General features: G+C 58.0%; 2 protein-coding genes across 2 annotated transcripts; both read left to right on the plus strand.

Annotated features, from left to right (window-relative positions):
• Positions 1-1,757: 1,757 nt before the first annotated feature.
• On the plus strand, positions 1,758-9,576 carry MATN4 (matrilin 4). Its single transcript, XM_050907367.1, has 10 exons — positions 1,758-1,872; positions 3,267-3,836; positions 5,076-5,198; positions 5,678-5,800; positions 5,905-6,027; positions 6,162-6,284; positions 6,731-7,144; positions 7,501-7,653; positions 8,457-8,561; positions 8,740-9,576. Exons 1-10 carry the CDS (start codon positions 1,797-1,799, stop codon positions 8,796-8,798), a joined length of 1,869 nt encoding a protein of 622 aa, XP_050763324.1. The 5' UTR covers positions 1,758-1,796; the 3' UTR covers positions 8,799-9,576.
• Positions 9,577-13,988: 4,412 nt separating this feature from the next.
• LOC127023443 (caltrin-like protein 2) lies at positions 13,989-14,830 on the plus strand. The gene is made up of 3 exons (XM_050907559.1): positions 13,989-14,061; positions 14,234-14,395; positions 14,592-14,830. Exons 1-3 carry the CDS (start codon positions 13,998-14,000, stop codon positions 14,594-14,596), a joined length of 231 nt encoding a protein of 76 aa, XP_050763516.1. The 5' UTR covers positions 13,989-13,997; the 3' UTR covers positions 14,597-14,830.
• The last annotated feature ends 1,259 nt before the right edge of the window (positions 14,831-16,089 follow it).

Below are 16,089 nucleotides of genomic sequence, written 5' to 3' on the forward strand. Positions count from 1 at the left end.
CGTTATAGGTGGCATAGCTGTCCCCAAAATATTTGGTTAGTGGTTAGTGAGTGCTTTCTCCCAAAAAAAAGCATCGCTGGTGAAAGAATCTGCTAAGTAAAAGGGGAAATGAAGCTGGGATAGGAGGGGCTGTTTGCTCCTCAGCTTGCACATGGTGCTCTTGTGAGGGGGCACAGGCACCGGAGCACTCCTGGCCACAAAGCCATGCTTGTCTCGGCCGCCCGGCTTCCTAGAAAACGCCTGCCGGGCTGCAGCCTCCCCTCATCTCCACAGCCCGGAGCAATCCTGCCGGCCCCTCTGCCGCACGGCTCTGGAGGAGCTCCCGATGCCCGCTGCAGAGCCCCCGCGTCCCGGGCTGGCTGGGCTGCTCACACTTCCCGGGAAAAGGCCGTGTCTCTCACTTTGAGACTGGTATTCTGGATCCTAGTTTCCTCTTGTAGCCCTTTTCTCTCCCTCTAATACTTCAAGATCATTTTTCAGGTGTGAACACTGAGTCTGGAGACAATTTTAAGATGCAGCTGTGAAACCTATTATCAGCGTCCCTGCTATCAAATACATGAGGTTCAGGGCTGCACGTAACCACTGAGCAATTAAATGGCAGCCCTGGTGATGAATTACAACTGAGACCTCCTGGGGCTAAATAAATATCGGCTGATAACTACTGATAAAATGAATTTCCCTGTGCTTTTTTTAAAAGCACCCTTCCAGTATCTGTGCCCGGTTGCGGCGCTGCACGTCTCCCGGGGGAAGCTGCATTAACTGTGGCATTTCTCCCCCCAGCACCTTGGGTTTCCAACCAGAGCTGGAATAAAAATAAACCAAATAAATCCGTGTCCCTGCAGAGGCCAGGCAAGGGCAGGGAAAGGCAAGGCAACACGGAGGTGGGCAGGGAGGGAGGCAAGTGACAAGCTGAGGTTTTGGGTGACCGGTCTAAATACCTTTTCCCCCAAGTCTGCCACCTCAAACACATGAAAAAACTGTCGGGGTGCAGAGCGTCCCTCGGAAAAGGCAGGAGGATGGGGAGAGCTGCAAAGCGCTGGTGCCAGAGCGGTGAGGTTCCCCCAGGGTGATGCCTCCCTGCAAAGAAGGAGAGCAGCAGGCTGGCAGTGCTTCACCCAGTACCCTGCCAGAGGGGAACGGGTGCAAGCCCATCTGCACAGGTACCGTTATGCCTTGTGCCTGCGGAGGCTTCTGCTCTTTGCTCTCCAAAGGTGGTTTGGAAAAAGGCAGAGAATAGATCTATGGAGCTTCTTGCAAAAATGATCTTTGCCAGTGACTTTGAGAGACTTCTGAGCAGGTTTTGTCTGTGCTGGCGTTTCGTCTGGGGGCTTCTCTTTCAGTGTGGAGGGAGTGTCAGGAGGGCTGGTGCTCCGCGTCTCCGGGTGCAGCTTTCCCACTCTCCGGCTGGCTGCAGAGAGCAGCCACACTGCCAGTGAAAAAGCATTTGGCTGAACATCCCATCCGCCTGGTTTGCAAGTGAAAATAAGGCTTGTCCGATGGCCAGCTCCACCCAGAGCAGAAAATCAGACTCTTTGGCAGATCGTTGCTACTGTAATGAAATTTAGCTGTGCTGAGACTGCCAGTCCTCAAATGGGAAAAGTCCTGCGTGGGTTCAGAGAAGTTTGGGGATGGATCTGTCAAAACTGCTGCTGCTCAGGGGTTTTGGCACTGCCTGGGGACACCCACCACAGGCGAGCGTGGTCCCACGGCTCAGCCCACCCTCAGCACTGATTGCACATCATCTTCTCCCCACAGCAAGTCCCCCCAGCCCCGGGGCCGTGTGGTCTCGCAGAGCCATGATGAAGCTCCTGCCCATTGCTCTTCTCCTCCTGCTTCTCCTGACAACGCTGGAAGCCAGACCAAAACCTGCAGGTGAGCCCTGGCCGGTGGGGATTGCCTGGAGGAGAGAGAAGCAAGTGTGTCAGGGCAGTGAAGCCCTCAGAGGACAGCTTGCTGCTTGAGGTGGGGGGACCTGATGCCTCTTCTTTGGAGTCATCCCCAGGAGGATGGAGGATCCCCCCAGGCATGGGACCCAAACTTCCCAGCGCTGCACAGGGGAGCGGGAGCCCAAGCCTGGCCCCAGTGTGGTGGGTCTGGTGCCACTTGCTCCAGGCACATCCTCAGCTTTGACACAGCCCAGCTCAGGGCTTGTCGCCCTCCTGCCCATGGGCTCCGACCTTGGCAGGAGGTGCAGGCGTGAGGGGGAACCCCCTCCCTGCACATGGGTCTCTGGATCGGGCAAACAAATCAAACCCAGGGGCACCAGCCTCTCTCCTCCCAGGGCAGAGGGGGCTAAATCAATTCCAGTTTAAAAGCAGTGAAGGCACCAAACAGAGAAAGGAGCGGGTATGTCTCGGAGACGTTCGGAGCAGTTGAGATGACAGCCCAGGTCTGGGCATCATCCCAAGGGGACTCAAAGTGTTTGCTTACCATTAGGGCCAAATTCTCCCAGGCTTGGATACACACAAGCCAAGCAAAATATGTTCATTGGCATTTCACTTGCTAAACACTCTCCCGGTTTGCACTGGAAGTAGCACCCATATGTCCAAGAGAGGCTCTTTGGCTCGATCCCTGCTGTGTGCATGCCCTGAGCTGTGCTTTGCACTGTCTCATTTTCTGCCCTTAAACCGAACAAAGCAAGCCCTCGTTTTAGGCAGAAACTGGCAAAATGCAGTAAAAACCAGGGGAAGCTGGAGCTGCGGGAGGAACAGAAGAATTGCCCAAAGCAGTGTTTTCATGCTTGGCACCGCAGCAGCAGGAGCCCGTGCGGTGCAGAGGTCTGGAGCAGGAGCTGCAGCTTGCAGAGGACAGCACGAGGCACTGGGCTGTTTTACACTTTAATGCCCTGATTTGCTGCAGAGATGAAGACGCCGCTGCCTAAACCTGTGCCTAAACCTTACCAGGGCAGATACTGACAGACAGAGAGGCATTTCTGCAGCCCCTGGGGCTGTCAGCTGTGGAAATGCAGGGAGCAGGAGCTGGGTCTGGCTGCAGGGCAGTGTCAGGGAGGAGGGGACAGTGCCATTTCTCCACAGCCCCATGGCCAAGGCACGTCTCCCCAGCCTGTTGCCCCTGCTCCCGCTCTGCCGGCATGCTCCATGGGTTTCTTTGGCAGTGGGAAGGTGCTGGTCTGTGGGGGCTGTCCAGACCTGCCCTCTCCATCCCTCACTGAGCACCCCTCCAGCCACCCAACAGGGATGTCTCCGCTCCCAGCCCTGCTTCGTGCAGGCAGCTGCAAGGCTGAACCATCTCTTTGCCCCTTCCAGCCCTGAAGTGCAGGACGGGTCCCCTGGACATCGTGTTTGTGATCGACAGCTCCCGCAGCGTGCGTCCCTTCGAGTTCGAGACCATGCGGCGGTTCATGATGGACATCATCGGCAGCCTGGACGTGGGCCCCAACGCCACGCGGGTGGGGGTGATCCAGTACTCCAGCCAGGTGCAGAACATCTTCTCCCTCAAGACCTTCTTCACACGGGCGGACATGGAGAAGGCCATCAACAACATCGTGCCGCTGGCCCAGGGCACCATGACGGGGCTGGCCATCCAGTACGCCATGAATGTGGCCTTCACCACGCAGGAGGGCGCACGTCCTCTGCACAAGAAGATTCCCCGCATTGCCATCATCGTGACGGACGGACGGCCCCAGGACCGTGTCACTGAGGTGGCCACCCAGGCCCGGAATGCTGGCATCGAGATCTATGCCGTGGGCATCCAGCGGGCAGACATGAACTCGCTGCGGGCCATGGCCTCGCCGCCGCTGGAGGAGCACGTCTTCCTGGTGGAGTCCTTCGAGCTCATCGAGCAGTTCGGGAAGCAGTTCCAGGACAAGCTCTGTGGTGGGTGAGAGCCGCTGCTGTGGGGTGGCAAGGGTTGCCCTGGTGCCTGCTCCTCTTCCAGGCTAGAAGATGACCTTCAGAGGGGTGTTTGGGGTGGCTGCACTTGCTAGGAGCAGCGTGGACAGGAAAGCAACCTCCCCGATGGGGTGCTGGGACAGGTGGCCTTTCCTCTTGCTCACCTTTCCTCTGCTGGGGTGAGATAAGGAAAGCTTTGAAAGCATTGCAAGCAAGCCCTTTTCTTCACCCGTGCCTGGTAGCTCTGCCCCAAGTCAGGATGTGGTAGCAGCAGTGATGGGAATATTAAAGAGCAGGAAATGTGGAGCTGGTTTCCTTGGGTGTGACGGGGACGGGTGACACATCCCAGAGCCCCGTAGACATTTCAACGTGGCTCTAGCAGGGTCTCCTCCTACACAGACACATGCATGGCATCTGATGCGTGCACATTTGTGTTTAATAGAACGCTGGCTGTGTGGTGCTGCTCTGGAGCGTCCGGCCGGTCTCGGCTGGGAGCCAGGAGGCTGGTTTGCACTGTGGCTGTGCTGGCACGGGTCAGGAGCTTGCAGAGTGGAACCTGCCTGTCCTCTCCTGTGCTGGCAGGCTTTGCTGGAGACCTGGCACTGCAGCGGGCTGGCAAGACCTTACTCACATGCTTCAGCATCTGTTGAAGGGCAGAAGGCAGCTGCCAGCCTCTTTCAGGCAGCCTTTCCTAGCCAGGGGCACATGCCTGCCTGCATGGCAGTGGTGTGGTGAGTCCCTGCTTGCTGGGGCGGGGGCTCCAGGGCTGACCAGATATTGCCCCCCAGGGCCCTGATGTGCTCCTGCGCTTGATGCCTTTGCTTACAACGCCCTGCCCATCTTCTGCCTGCCCTGGTGCCTGCTTCCCAGCTGGCTCTGCAGGCTCCTGGCTGCACAGACACGCAGACCTTGCTCCTTCAGCACGTTCCGGCTGAGCTCAAGCTTTTGCTTACTCAGCTCAAGCTATCAACAGTACCAATTAATATTGAGCGTTGATTTAGTACTCGGGTAGATCAGAAAGCCAAGGCAGTTCAGAAACCTGCCCCGCACAGCGTCCGTGTCCACGCACTGGAAATCAGTGGGTGAGCGCTGGGGCTGGAGGGGCTGGGGCTGTGTGGGTCATCCTGGTGGCTTCGGCTGCGGGGACAGGGCATGGGCCAGAGCCAGGGTCCCCGTGCATCCAGCATGCCTGTGGGCCGCTCTGATGCCCGTTCTGTCTTGCAGGGGTGGACACGTGCATGGAGCAGGAGCACGGCTGCCAGCACAGCTGCATCAGCACCCCCGGCTCCTTCTACTGCGAATGCAACCCGGGCTACAGGCTCAACGTGGACGGAAAGACCTGTTCCCGTAAAAACCGTTTTTTTTTATCCTAACTCTCGTGGAGGGCTCGTAGTTACAGGTCTCATGGAGGGAAGCTGAAAGGCAGCAGAGGACCCAGCGAGGCCAGCAGCAGCCTGGGTGCTCTGTTCACTGGGCCCACTGCCTCCCGGGTCTGTAATGACTGTGGACATTCAGCATTGCTAAATCCTGGTCACCTCGCTGGGATCGGACCCTTGGGGCTCACGTGGGCACAACCAGCTGCCTGTCACCTGAGGGGGCTCGGGCAGTGGGGACCAGATGATGCACATCCCAGCCACCAAAGTGCACAGTGTTTTGGCCCTGTATGTTGAGTGCAAAGCTGTGTTAGTTGGTCTGGCCACCACCCCGGGACTTTTCCTTCTTGTCTCATGGTGCTGGGAGCTGCTTTGAAGCCCTGGAGCAGTCCCTGCTCAGCTGCCCCGGGGAGGCCAGGACAGGAGGGTGACGGGTGTCCTGTTGCCTTGCAGTCATCGATGCCTGTGCAGATGGGAGACACGGCTGTCAACACCAATGCGTCAGCACTCGTGGGTCGTACTCGTGCCACTGCCGTGCGGGTTACTACCTCAACCAGGACAAGAGGAGCTGCTCTAGTAAGTGGCCGTCTCCCTTCCTGTCCCTTCTTCATTTGCTTCTCGCTCTCCCTCTCCTTCTCTTGTGTTTCCCTTTCTGCCCACCCCTCTCCTTCTCTCACCAGTGATCGATTACTGCAGCTTCGGAAACCACAGCTGCCAGCACGAGTGTGTGAGCATCCCCAACGGGCACTACTGCCGTTGCCGCAGCGGCTTCACGCTGCAGCCCGACAGCAGGTCCTGCAGGGGTACGTCTCGGCGCGGCACAGGCTGCGGTGTATGGCAGATACCTTTATGCCCTGCCCGGTCCCCAGGGGAAGGGCTGTTCCCGGACCACCCCGCCTGGACGGGGATAACCCTGTGCCCTTGGCTTGTCTTCCAGCCACCGACCTCTGCAACGGGGTGGATCATGGCTGTGAGTTCAAGTGCGTGAGCATGGAGGGCTCCTACCGCTGCATGTGCCCTGAGGGCCAGCAGCTCCAGGCTGATGGCAAGGCGTGCAGCAGTGAGTACTGGGACATGGCTCTTGGCAATCCCCTCGTTTGGGCTCTGTGCTCCTGGCGAGGGCTTACCTGAAACTGGGCTGGGGATCTAAGTGAGACTTCATCTGAGCTGGGTTGGAAGGAGGGCAGAGAGCCAGATAGGCTTGAGGGAGCACCCCGGCTGGGGTGCAGGATGAGCTGCAAGATGCAGCAGGAGCTTTGAGGAAAGGTTCAGGAAAAGGGAGGCCTAGGAGGGACTTTCAGGGGACGCTGTGGTGGCAGTGGAGGTTTTTGGGCTGAGACCCCTGGGCACGCTTTGCCCTGCTTCCCGGCCTCACCCCGGCTGCAGGTCCAGGGGGTCCATATGGTGTCCTGAAGCCCAGCAGCTCTGCCCCAGCCCTGGGCATCTTCACCCCGATGGTGCCCCCAGCCAGGCTGGTCCCTTCTCAGCTTCCCCCTGTGCCCACAGAGTGCGGGGCTGGGCACGTTGACCTGGTGATGGTGATCGATGGCTCCAAGAGCGTCCGGCCCCAAAACTTCGAGCTGGTGAAGCAGTTTGTGAACCGCATCGTGGACCTGCTGGAGGTGTCCCCCCATGGCACACGGGTGGGGCTGGTGCAGTACTCTAGCCGCGTCCGCACCGAGTTCCCCCTCAACAAGTACCACAGTGCAGACGAGATCAAGAAGGCGGTGATGGAGGTGGAGTACATGGAGAAAGGCACCATGACGGGCCTTGCCCTCAAGCACATGGTGGAGCACAGCTTCTCCGAGCTGGAAGGTGCGAGGCCTCTCTCCCATAACGTGCCCAGAATCGGGCTCGTCTTCACAGATGGGCGCTCCCAGGATGACATCTCCGAATGGGCCAGGAGAGCAAAGGAGTCAGGTGCGGGGGTCTGGGGAACCCCAAATTGAAGTGCTTTGGGCATGCCAGGATGGTTCCTCGGGATGGCTGGCTCTGGGGGAGGCTGCAGCATCCAGCCTTGGGGTGCTGCATCGCCTGGGTCCGCAGGGGCAGACGTGCCCTGCTGTGGTCGCAGGGTGCTCTAAGCAGCATCCTTTGTGCAGCAGCCTGCACCGTGGCGGTGGTGCCGTGCTCCTGCCCGTCCTTCCCAAATTCCTGCTGTGTATTTGGGAAGCCCCGGGGGAAATCCTGCATTCTCGGCTTTGCTCCCTCTGGGCTTGGGGCTGCTTGGTGCGGGGTGGCTGGCACAGTGCTCAGGATCCATCCTTGCCACGCAGGGATCGTCATGTTCGCCGTGGGCGTCGGCAAGGCCGTGGAAGAGGAGCTGAGAGCAATCGCCTCCGAGCCGGTGGAGCAGCACTTCTCCTACTCGGCAGACTTCACCACCATGACCCACCTCGTGGAGAACTTCAAGCTGAACATCTGTCCAGGTGGGTGATCCCAGCCCTGACCATGCCGGGGGCTCAACCCCGAGCTGGAGGGAGCCCTTCTTTCCCCACGGGTGGTTTGTGTGTCTGTCACCCTGTGTCTTGTGTCCCAGGGCTGAGCTGGGCTAGTGTGAGCCTAGCGTGTCTCTGGATCTCATCAGGCTGTTGTGGGTATAGAGATGGGTCTCAGAGAGGCATTTGGAAGAGGAGGAGGTGGAGCTGGGGAGTTTAATGTAAAAGGGATGGCATATAAGCATCCACTCTGATGCCATTGCACCGGCAGAGTCTGGGGTCTCACCCTGCCTTGAGGGATGCTGCCGCAGCTCCAAGAGTGGCCCGTCTCCTCATCCAGACCTGCACTTCTGTTGGTGCCGGGTGGAGGAGGACCACGCTGGGTTTCTGTGGGGTTCTCCCTGCCCTGGGGCAGGCTGGGGCTCCCCAGTGCTCTTGGGACCCCTGGGGGCTCCCGTGGGGCTGCAGACGTTGGGTCAGTGGCCCCCCCCTTGCCACCCTGGCTTGAAGGCAAAGTGAAGCTCAGCACTGGCTGTCCTCAGCATGCTGTGAGCATGTGTGCAGCAGCTCCACGGGATGCTTGGTGGGATGCCTGGCGGTGAACTCGCTGGGCTCGCAGGGATACAGCCTGGTGAAAAGGAGCAAGGCTGGAAAAAGAGGAGAAAACGGGAGAGCCCCAAGGCTCAGGTCCAGCCCCAGCGGGTGGCTGTAGGGACAAGGGACTCGTGCTGTGCGGGAGCAGGGGAGAGACGGGCGCCGTGGCTCTGACTGCACCCAAACCCCCACGGTCACAGAGGAGGGCAAAGGGGAGACGGAGATCCGCAGCCCGTGTGAGTGCGAGGCGCTGGTGCAGTTCCAGACGAACACCGTGGCCATCCTGCAGAGCCTGACCGAGAAGAATATCCTTTGGGGTGATGCCTGGGCTTGCCAGGGTGCAGGGCAGCCTGGGGACAGACCGCACACAGGGAAGGGAGGGATGGATAAATGGGATTGGGGAAAATTTTAGGCTCCTCCAAGGGGAAAAAGCCCTTTGCCCACCAGATCGTCTGGCTCACACTATTTCCTTAGCACATTCACTTGCTCAGATGACGACCAGACTTGAAGATTTGGAAAAGCAGATTGCCAACAAGAAGTGATCCTTGCAGAGGGCTGCAGCACTCGGATGGGGCACGGGGACATACAGTAGCTACGTGGCATTGTTATTGCTAGGTTATTATAAAGCATCAGTGTTTGTTCTTGTATTGCAAAATCCCCAGGGGGACACAGTGTATTTAAAAAAACAAAAATCCTAAAAAAACCCCAAAAATAACTTGAGCAAAAACCCCTGCTGCGAAGCCAAGGGGTTCAGCCGTCGCTGTTGCCTCGTTCCTCCGAACTGGCAAGTCTGGGATGAGGTGGGATGACTGTGTGGGCAGGCTGGGCGTTGGAGGAGGAGATGTGACACCCGGCCTTTTCCCAGAGCGACTGGGATGAAGCAGCCCCTGCGCAGCCCCCGCGGCCCCCAGCGCCCAGCAAGCTGCTTTGCAAGAGAAAAAACCTACAGTGATCGCACTCTGAGAGCTTCTGCTGTCTCAGCGTCTGCTGCCGAGTGGTGGGGCAGGGAGAGCCGGGCGCCGTGGGCAGCGCATGGGGATGTGTGCCCCCCGGCTCGCCCGGCCGGCTCCGTGCCCGGGTGTGCACCCATGGGAAAGCGGGCGGCAGGAGTCGGCAGATCCCCTTGCCCCCGTTTGGGCAGAATTGTTTGGGAATCGGTCATTATGTCGTTTGGTTTTTTATCACATAGCAAAATGGTAATAATTCTTTCTATAAATATCTACGTGTGTGTGTGTATATATATATATATATTTCATTTTGAGGGCAGGGTAGTGCTATTTTTAAACACTTCTTTTATATAAAGAAATTTCTATCCTGACAATAAACACCCTGAAGATTTGTATGACACGTCTCTCTCCTTTCGACGGGGCTGCAGGGCCACAGAGGCATCTCTGCGTCAGAACGGGCCTCTAGCTTTTGCAAAGGCCCCCTGTCCTCAGGCTCCAAAAATCCTTTGGGAAAATCTTTGCTCTATGGGCACCCCAGGATGCTGCAGACCCGGCCTCAGCTGGAGGGAGCCAGCGTGGCACGGATGCTGTGTCGTCATTCCCAGTGTTGGCTTTGGAGCCTGTGCTTATCGGAGCACGAGGAGCTCAGCACCTGCTTTAGCGGGATGTAAACGTGCCAAGTCAGTGGTGCAGGGCCACTTACACCCACGGGGGACATGGCCCTGGTGCTGGGACCTGTCTGCTCAGGGCAGGAGAGCCACCGAGCTCCCTAGCTGGCTGCATGGGGAGGGATGCTGAGACAGTCGGGGATGCCAAGGCAGTCAGGGACCCATCTCCTGCAGGTGCATGGGGCAGAGGTGGCTTTTCAATCACAGAAGCCCACCTTGGTGTAGCCCCTGTGCCCCACACCGGGGGGAAAGGAGGTCTCCACTTTTAGTCCTGTCTCTTGCATGCAGGCAGAGGCTGCTGGATAGGGACAACGACAGGTTTTTGGCAGGTCCTTCATGTACCCACCTTGCTTGCTGGTCCTGTACCCAGGAGGTGAGAGCAAAGTGGGACTGAGAGGAGCTGTTGCTTGTGAACTAGCAATTTGTGCAGGAGGGATTCATGTGCCTGGGGGGCTCATGGGGCTGTGCAGGGTGCTGTGCAGCCCCAGGCTGGTGGGAGGAGGAGGAGGGTTACAGCCCTGGGCTCACACCACTTCCACACAGCTCCTTCTCCCTGGGGACACTGTTAGTGGCTCCAGCACCGACCTTGGCCAATTTGCTTTGCGGAGCCTGGGTGTTTCCACTGCTGTGGATATTCCTGGTGGGTTTATAGGGCACTTTCAGGGGTGGCTGGGGAGCATATCCTGCTGGTCCCACTTCCAGGAGTGGTTTACTCCATGGGACTTGTGTCCTAGGGGGTTGGAGCTGGGATGTGGCGAGGTTTTTGTGTGCTTGAGGCTGGGATTTGGAGCTGAAGAGCAGGAGGCTGAAAGCAGGTCCTGGGCTGGGGTGTGGGGCTTGCTGGGACTGCTCTGGGGAAAGGAGCTGGGAAGTGCTCAGGTATTTGCTTTATGAGGCGAGGAGTAGCTTTTGCCACATGCAATCGAAAGCAGTGGTTCCCTAGTTCAGCGTGGGGGTTTGAGGGCTTGTAAGCAAGGCTCTTGTCCCAGTTGGCATGGACCGCGGCATTCGTAGCCTCGTTATATCTGTTTGCTGGGCCAGCAAACAAAGCACTGCTGGTTAGCTCTGTCCGTATCCCAGCTGGCAGCCCCATGGCCCTCCTGTCAGCCCTATAGCCCACCCATGAGCCCCATATCCCATCCATGCACCCCCCTGCAGCCCCCCTATCCCTCTCACCTACCCCGCAGCCCAGCAGACAACCCTGGGGGGGGCAGTTAGGAAGGTGCTGATGGTCACAAGCCACATCCTATTGCTACAGAGAGCAGTGACCCACAAGCCACAGCAGTGTTCTGCAGCCCCGAAACTGTGGGCTGGGACTTCCCTGCTTTGTATGCAGCTCTAAAAAGAAAGCACAGTAACTGCAGGGAAAATTAAAAAAAAGGGGGAGAAAAAGGAAGCAATTAGCTGAGTTTGGGATTTAATAACAGGCTTGATTAGAGCAGATGATAACAGTGTGCCCTGAGGGCATGATTAAGCCTCAGTTGGCCAATGTAATTTTGGCAAATATTAAGGGAAGTTGTAGACAAAGCGGAGCTGGGCTGGCAGTGAGACGGAGAGGTTCAACGAGAGCTGGCAGCATGGCATGGCCTCAGGGATGGCAAAGCATCGGTGGGGAGGTGTGAGAGGGGAGGTGAGAGGCACGGGGAAGAGCAGCAGGAGCTGGGCATCAGCTGAGGCAGGATTTTCAGGAAAGCATCCCCAGGACAGACTGTGGGATCACCTCTGGGACCAGGGCCATGTCTGCATGGTCCTGCAGAGCCTCATTAATGGCTTTTCACTAGATGGCACCAGACACCAGCGCTAATGAGGGTGCGCTGGGCTAGGGGCACCCCTTTTCCTGGGCACCCCGAGGCGGTGGGCCCAGCCCGGGGGTAAGTGGAGCATCCTCAGCCATGAGCTGGGGATGGATGGATGGAGCTCGGCACCAGGCTGAAAGCATTGCATCGCCTGGTAGGGGACAAGGGCTGCTTTGCAGGGTGCAAGCTGTTCCTTGGGTGGTTTGTGCACCCTGCTAAGGCTGGGGCTTGGCCATGGTCAAGCCCCGAGCTGGGGGACGGGGGCTGCTCGCCTCCCTCTTTGCCATCCCCAGGAAATACAAACTGGAGAGCCCTGGCCTGGCTGGGAAACTGCAGCGTCAGCCGGCAGCATCCTCAGCATTGCACGGCTCAGGCCTTGCTGCCTCGGGAGGAGGCTCACGAAGTGCTTTTCATGGAGGACAGTATAAGCAGTGTGGGATGGAGATGGCTTTGCGGGACCCTGGGGCAATGGGTGCTGCACATGTGGCAGAGTGCAACAGGGGGACTGCAGGTGGTCCTGTGCGCAGAAACGCCATGGTCTGGATCATTCTGTGGGAGCTGGCAATAGAAGCAGATTTTAGACTTTTCCTCTATGGACTTGCTATGGACAAAGCACTATCAAAAGTCCTTCAGATGGATTTCTTCCCCCCCAGCTTCTCTGCAGCTGAATCCAAGCCTTGCTCCTTGGTGTCTTCGCCTCTCTTGGAGGTACAGCCCCAAGCACCACCTTGGCTGGATCCTGGCACCAGCTGGGAGCACAGCACTGTCCTCTCCAGCCCTGGCAGCAGCTGAACGCCAAAGGATTGCTTAAAAATTAATCCAGTGCTTGTATTTCTCAGTAAAAGGGCTAAATTGTTGGTGCATGGCCCAGAAAGTCTATTTGGGATGGCTAAATACTCTCCCAGTTATTTAATAAATGACTTTACAAAGAGCTAAGTACAGCCACAGAATCATTAGGGTAACTGGACAATAATTAACAGATATCCAGTAAGTTAAGGTCCAGTTAACATGGCACATCGAGACATGAGAAGGGAAGTCTGAGCAGGAAAGGGCACAGTGAGATGCCCACCGTGCCCTGGATGGAAAGTGGGAGCTCCAGGGGCTGGGGCAGAGCAGTGGCAGGGGGCTCGGGGGCTGCATGGAGCACATAGGGGCGATGCCTGGGCTTCTGCTGCTCCTTGCCCTTCCTGGTTGCAAAATCAGGGGCTGCCCCAGCCTGCCCTTGGCAGGAGCACAGGGTGTTTGGCTGCAGGGTGCCTCCCAGGGCATTCCCAGCACAGCTCGGGTTCCTGCCAGCCCCAGAAATCCCAAGGAAAGGCTCCAGGAACCTGTTACACAAGGCTAAGGGGGACATTGACCCATCGGTGGGAAATGGAGTAATTTCCCATTGCCCAAGAGCACCTAAAGAAAACAGCTTTGCCTGGAGGCAGGGTACAATCTTCTTGGGAGGGAGGAGCAGATGGAGGCCTGAAGGCTGATGAGATCTTTGCCATCTGAGCAAGGGCTACAGCCCCTAACCCCTACAGCCATCAAGAGTTAGGGCTCAGTTGTGCTGTCCTTGTGCTGCATGGGGACTTTTCGCTGATGACAGGGCTGTATGGTGCAAATTATCCTACCTCGGTGAGGCCAGCCACTTTCTTCCAGCACCAACCTGCTTCCTGCATGGCAGCAGCCACCCAGAGAAGATGCTGGGATTCAGGTGATCCCCGCACAGCTTGGGAAAGGCTCATCCTTGGCTAAGCCAAAGCTGCTTTCCCCACACTAGCTTATGCCACCAGTGGGGCAGGAGCCAGGAGGGTTTGGGGCTGGGACAGGTTTCCTCTGGGAAAACCTCAAAGAATCATCCGTGGGAAGGCACAGGCAGCCCAATGCTGATCTGGATCGTACTGTAAGGTTTGGTTTGCAGGTCCATGTGGAAGCAAGGTACAGAGGGAAACCCACATAATGAACCCCCAGAAGGGAACACAGCACGGTCACCACAATGGTTTCTCCTGGAGAAGCATACCTGCCCAGGAGAAAGCAGCTCCACCGCCTCCAGCCTGCTTGGGGGATGATGCCCTGGACCATCTCCCCTTGGCTTGTCCCTCAGCCCCAGATGTGGCTGCAGGGGACAGTTGTGCAATGGAATAACTGCTTTTTGAGCAATTGAACAATCCTGTTTGTATCTTGTGCAAAAGTCTTCCGGAAAACACAATGCAACAGCAGAGGAAAAAGGTACAAACATCGGCACATGCCCAGCCCCATTCCCCCCCCCCCCCCATCCTCCCCAAGGGTTTAAATGTGGGCATTCCCCAGCTCTTCACACTTGCACCTCTCACGGACACGGCAGCATGAAGTCAGTGGCCGCCCTCCTCCTGGTGGGGATGCTCATCCTCTGGACAGAGCTGCCGACAGGTATGAGATGTCCTAGGATAAGGTACAGGGAGGAAAAGCACAGAGGCTGGGAAGGAGCTGTGTTTGCAGGGATCCTGCAGAATGGGAGAAGAGGGGGCATTTGCTGGGGAGCATCTCCCCAGGGCCCCTCGCCTGCCGGCAGCCTGGAGCAAATAACTCCCTCCTCTTGCAGGCAGCGCCTGGTCCTGCCCGCCTGTCCACATCACCTGCGCGATGCTCAACCCACCCAACCAGTGCTACACTGACCGGCAGTGTCCACGGTACAAGAAGTGCTGCCCGTCCTTCTGCGGGAGGAGATGCATCTCACGCTCACCTTTCCCCCCCGTGTCCTACGGTAGGGTCTCGGGAGCCCCCCCCTCCTGCGCCCACCTCCCCGGGTAGCAGCGTGATGGTGGCTCTGGGCAGGGAACCGTGTCCAGCTGCCAGAGCCTTCCTCTGTCAGGCTGGTGGGGTTATTGATGGCCAAACATGTGGGCTGGGGTTACTCTGGGCACCAGACCCAACCTGTTGCTTTCTCTCCCTTTCCCCAGCGTGAGCTCCTGCTGCCAGGACAGACCGAGGGCCTTCTCAGCCAGCTGCCCACGCCTCTGCTAAGGCTTCTCCCGCCCGGTGCCGGCTCCCGGGGACAGCCACCAGCGCACACCCAGAGACAACCTCGGCTCCAGGACCACCCTGCTGACAGCTGCTGCACCATGCTGCGTGCCGCCTGCTTGCCCTCTCCCTCTGCTTCCCCACTGCTGTTTTAACAAATAAAAGAACTTGTTCCAGGGATGCTTGTGATGTGCAACTCCTTTCCCCACCTCCTTCTGCCTCGCTCCGGGCACATGCTCCCACTGCTGCTTTCATCCCAGAATTTCTGCCTGGGGAAGAGGATGAAAACAGTCCGGCTGCACACCTAGAGCATGGTTAGGGGCTGGCTTGGGGGAGCAAATCTATCCAGAGGCATACAAACCCCACGAGAAGAGGGCTGGAGCAAAACATGACAGGATGCTTTAGGGAACTCTCCTGGCAGGCTGTGAGGGGCCCTGGAGAGCAGCGTGTCCTCCCAGGCACACCTCAGGCTGGACAGGGCTGTGGAAGGGGACTGACCCTGCCTGCCCGGGGGATGCAGGAGGCAGAGCCTCCCTGTGGGTACCCCACTTGGGGCACATCTGGAGGGCAGAGGAGGGGGGTTACAAACCCCAAGTGGTGCTGAGCCCCTCACTGAACCTGCACTGGTAGGGAAAATTCAGCTGAAGAAAATTGCCTGGGAAAGCCTCAAGCCAGGGCACAAAAACACAGCTCTAAGGGGTTCTTGTAATTTCTGTACAGCTGAGTGCTGCAACCAAAAATTCAGGAAATTATGAAAAACATCAGCAGGAGAGAGCATGTGCAGCCCGAGGGACCTGCCCAGCATCTGCCCAGTGCAATAGCAGAGCCAGGCATTGCCACCATGGGCTGCAGGGGCAGAGCATCACCCAGCCTGCACTGATGCCCAGCAAACAGTGCCTGCCAGCTCCTCCCCAACCCCATGGCTGATGCCAGGCTTGCATGGCCCATCAGCATATTCTCAACAAGCAGACCCAGCCCAGACTGGGAGAGGAGCCTGCTCTGTCTGCACGCACTAGAGAGAACAGAGAGGAAAATGAGTGAGTGCTGGATGACGGGGGAAAGGAGCATTTGGGTGGCTGGCTGGGAGGAGGCACTTTGCCTCCATCTCCTTCGACCTGCAGGCAGACCCCACAAACAGCCCAGCTCCGGCCCCGGGAGGAGCATCCTGCAGGCACTGCCTGAAAGGCGCCTGGTGCGGGAGCTGCTGCTGCGTAAGGGCTGAGCTAACGATCCCCACTGCCAGGCACGAGCAAGGCGATCTGGAGAGCAGCATCAACTGGCCAGATATTTAAGCCACCCACAAATACAGCAGGATGAAACCTCTGGCTGTGGGATCGACATCTCACATGGCCCAAGGCAGACACTGGAAGCTCCCTGGCCAAGGAGCGAGTGCTTCCACACTCACCCCCATGGAGGGACTGGAGTGAGGGAGGTGAA

The sequence above is a fragment of the Gymnogyps californianus genome, chromosome 17 (assembly GCF_018139145.2).
Source record: "Gymnogyps californianus isolate 813 chromosome 17, ASM1813914v2, whole genome shotgun sequence".
NCBI classification, from domain to species: domain Eukaryota; kingdom Metazoa; phylum Chordata; class Aves; order Accipitriformes; family Cathartidae; genus Gymnogyps; species Gymnogyps californianus.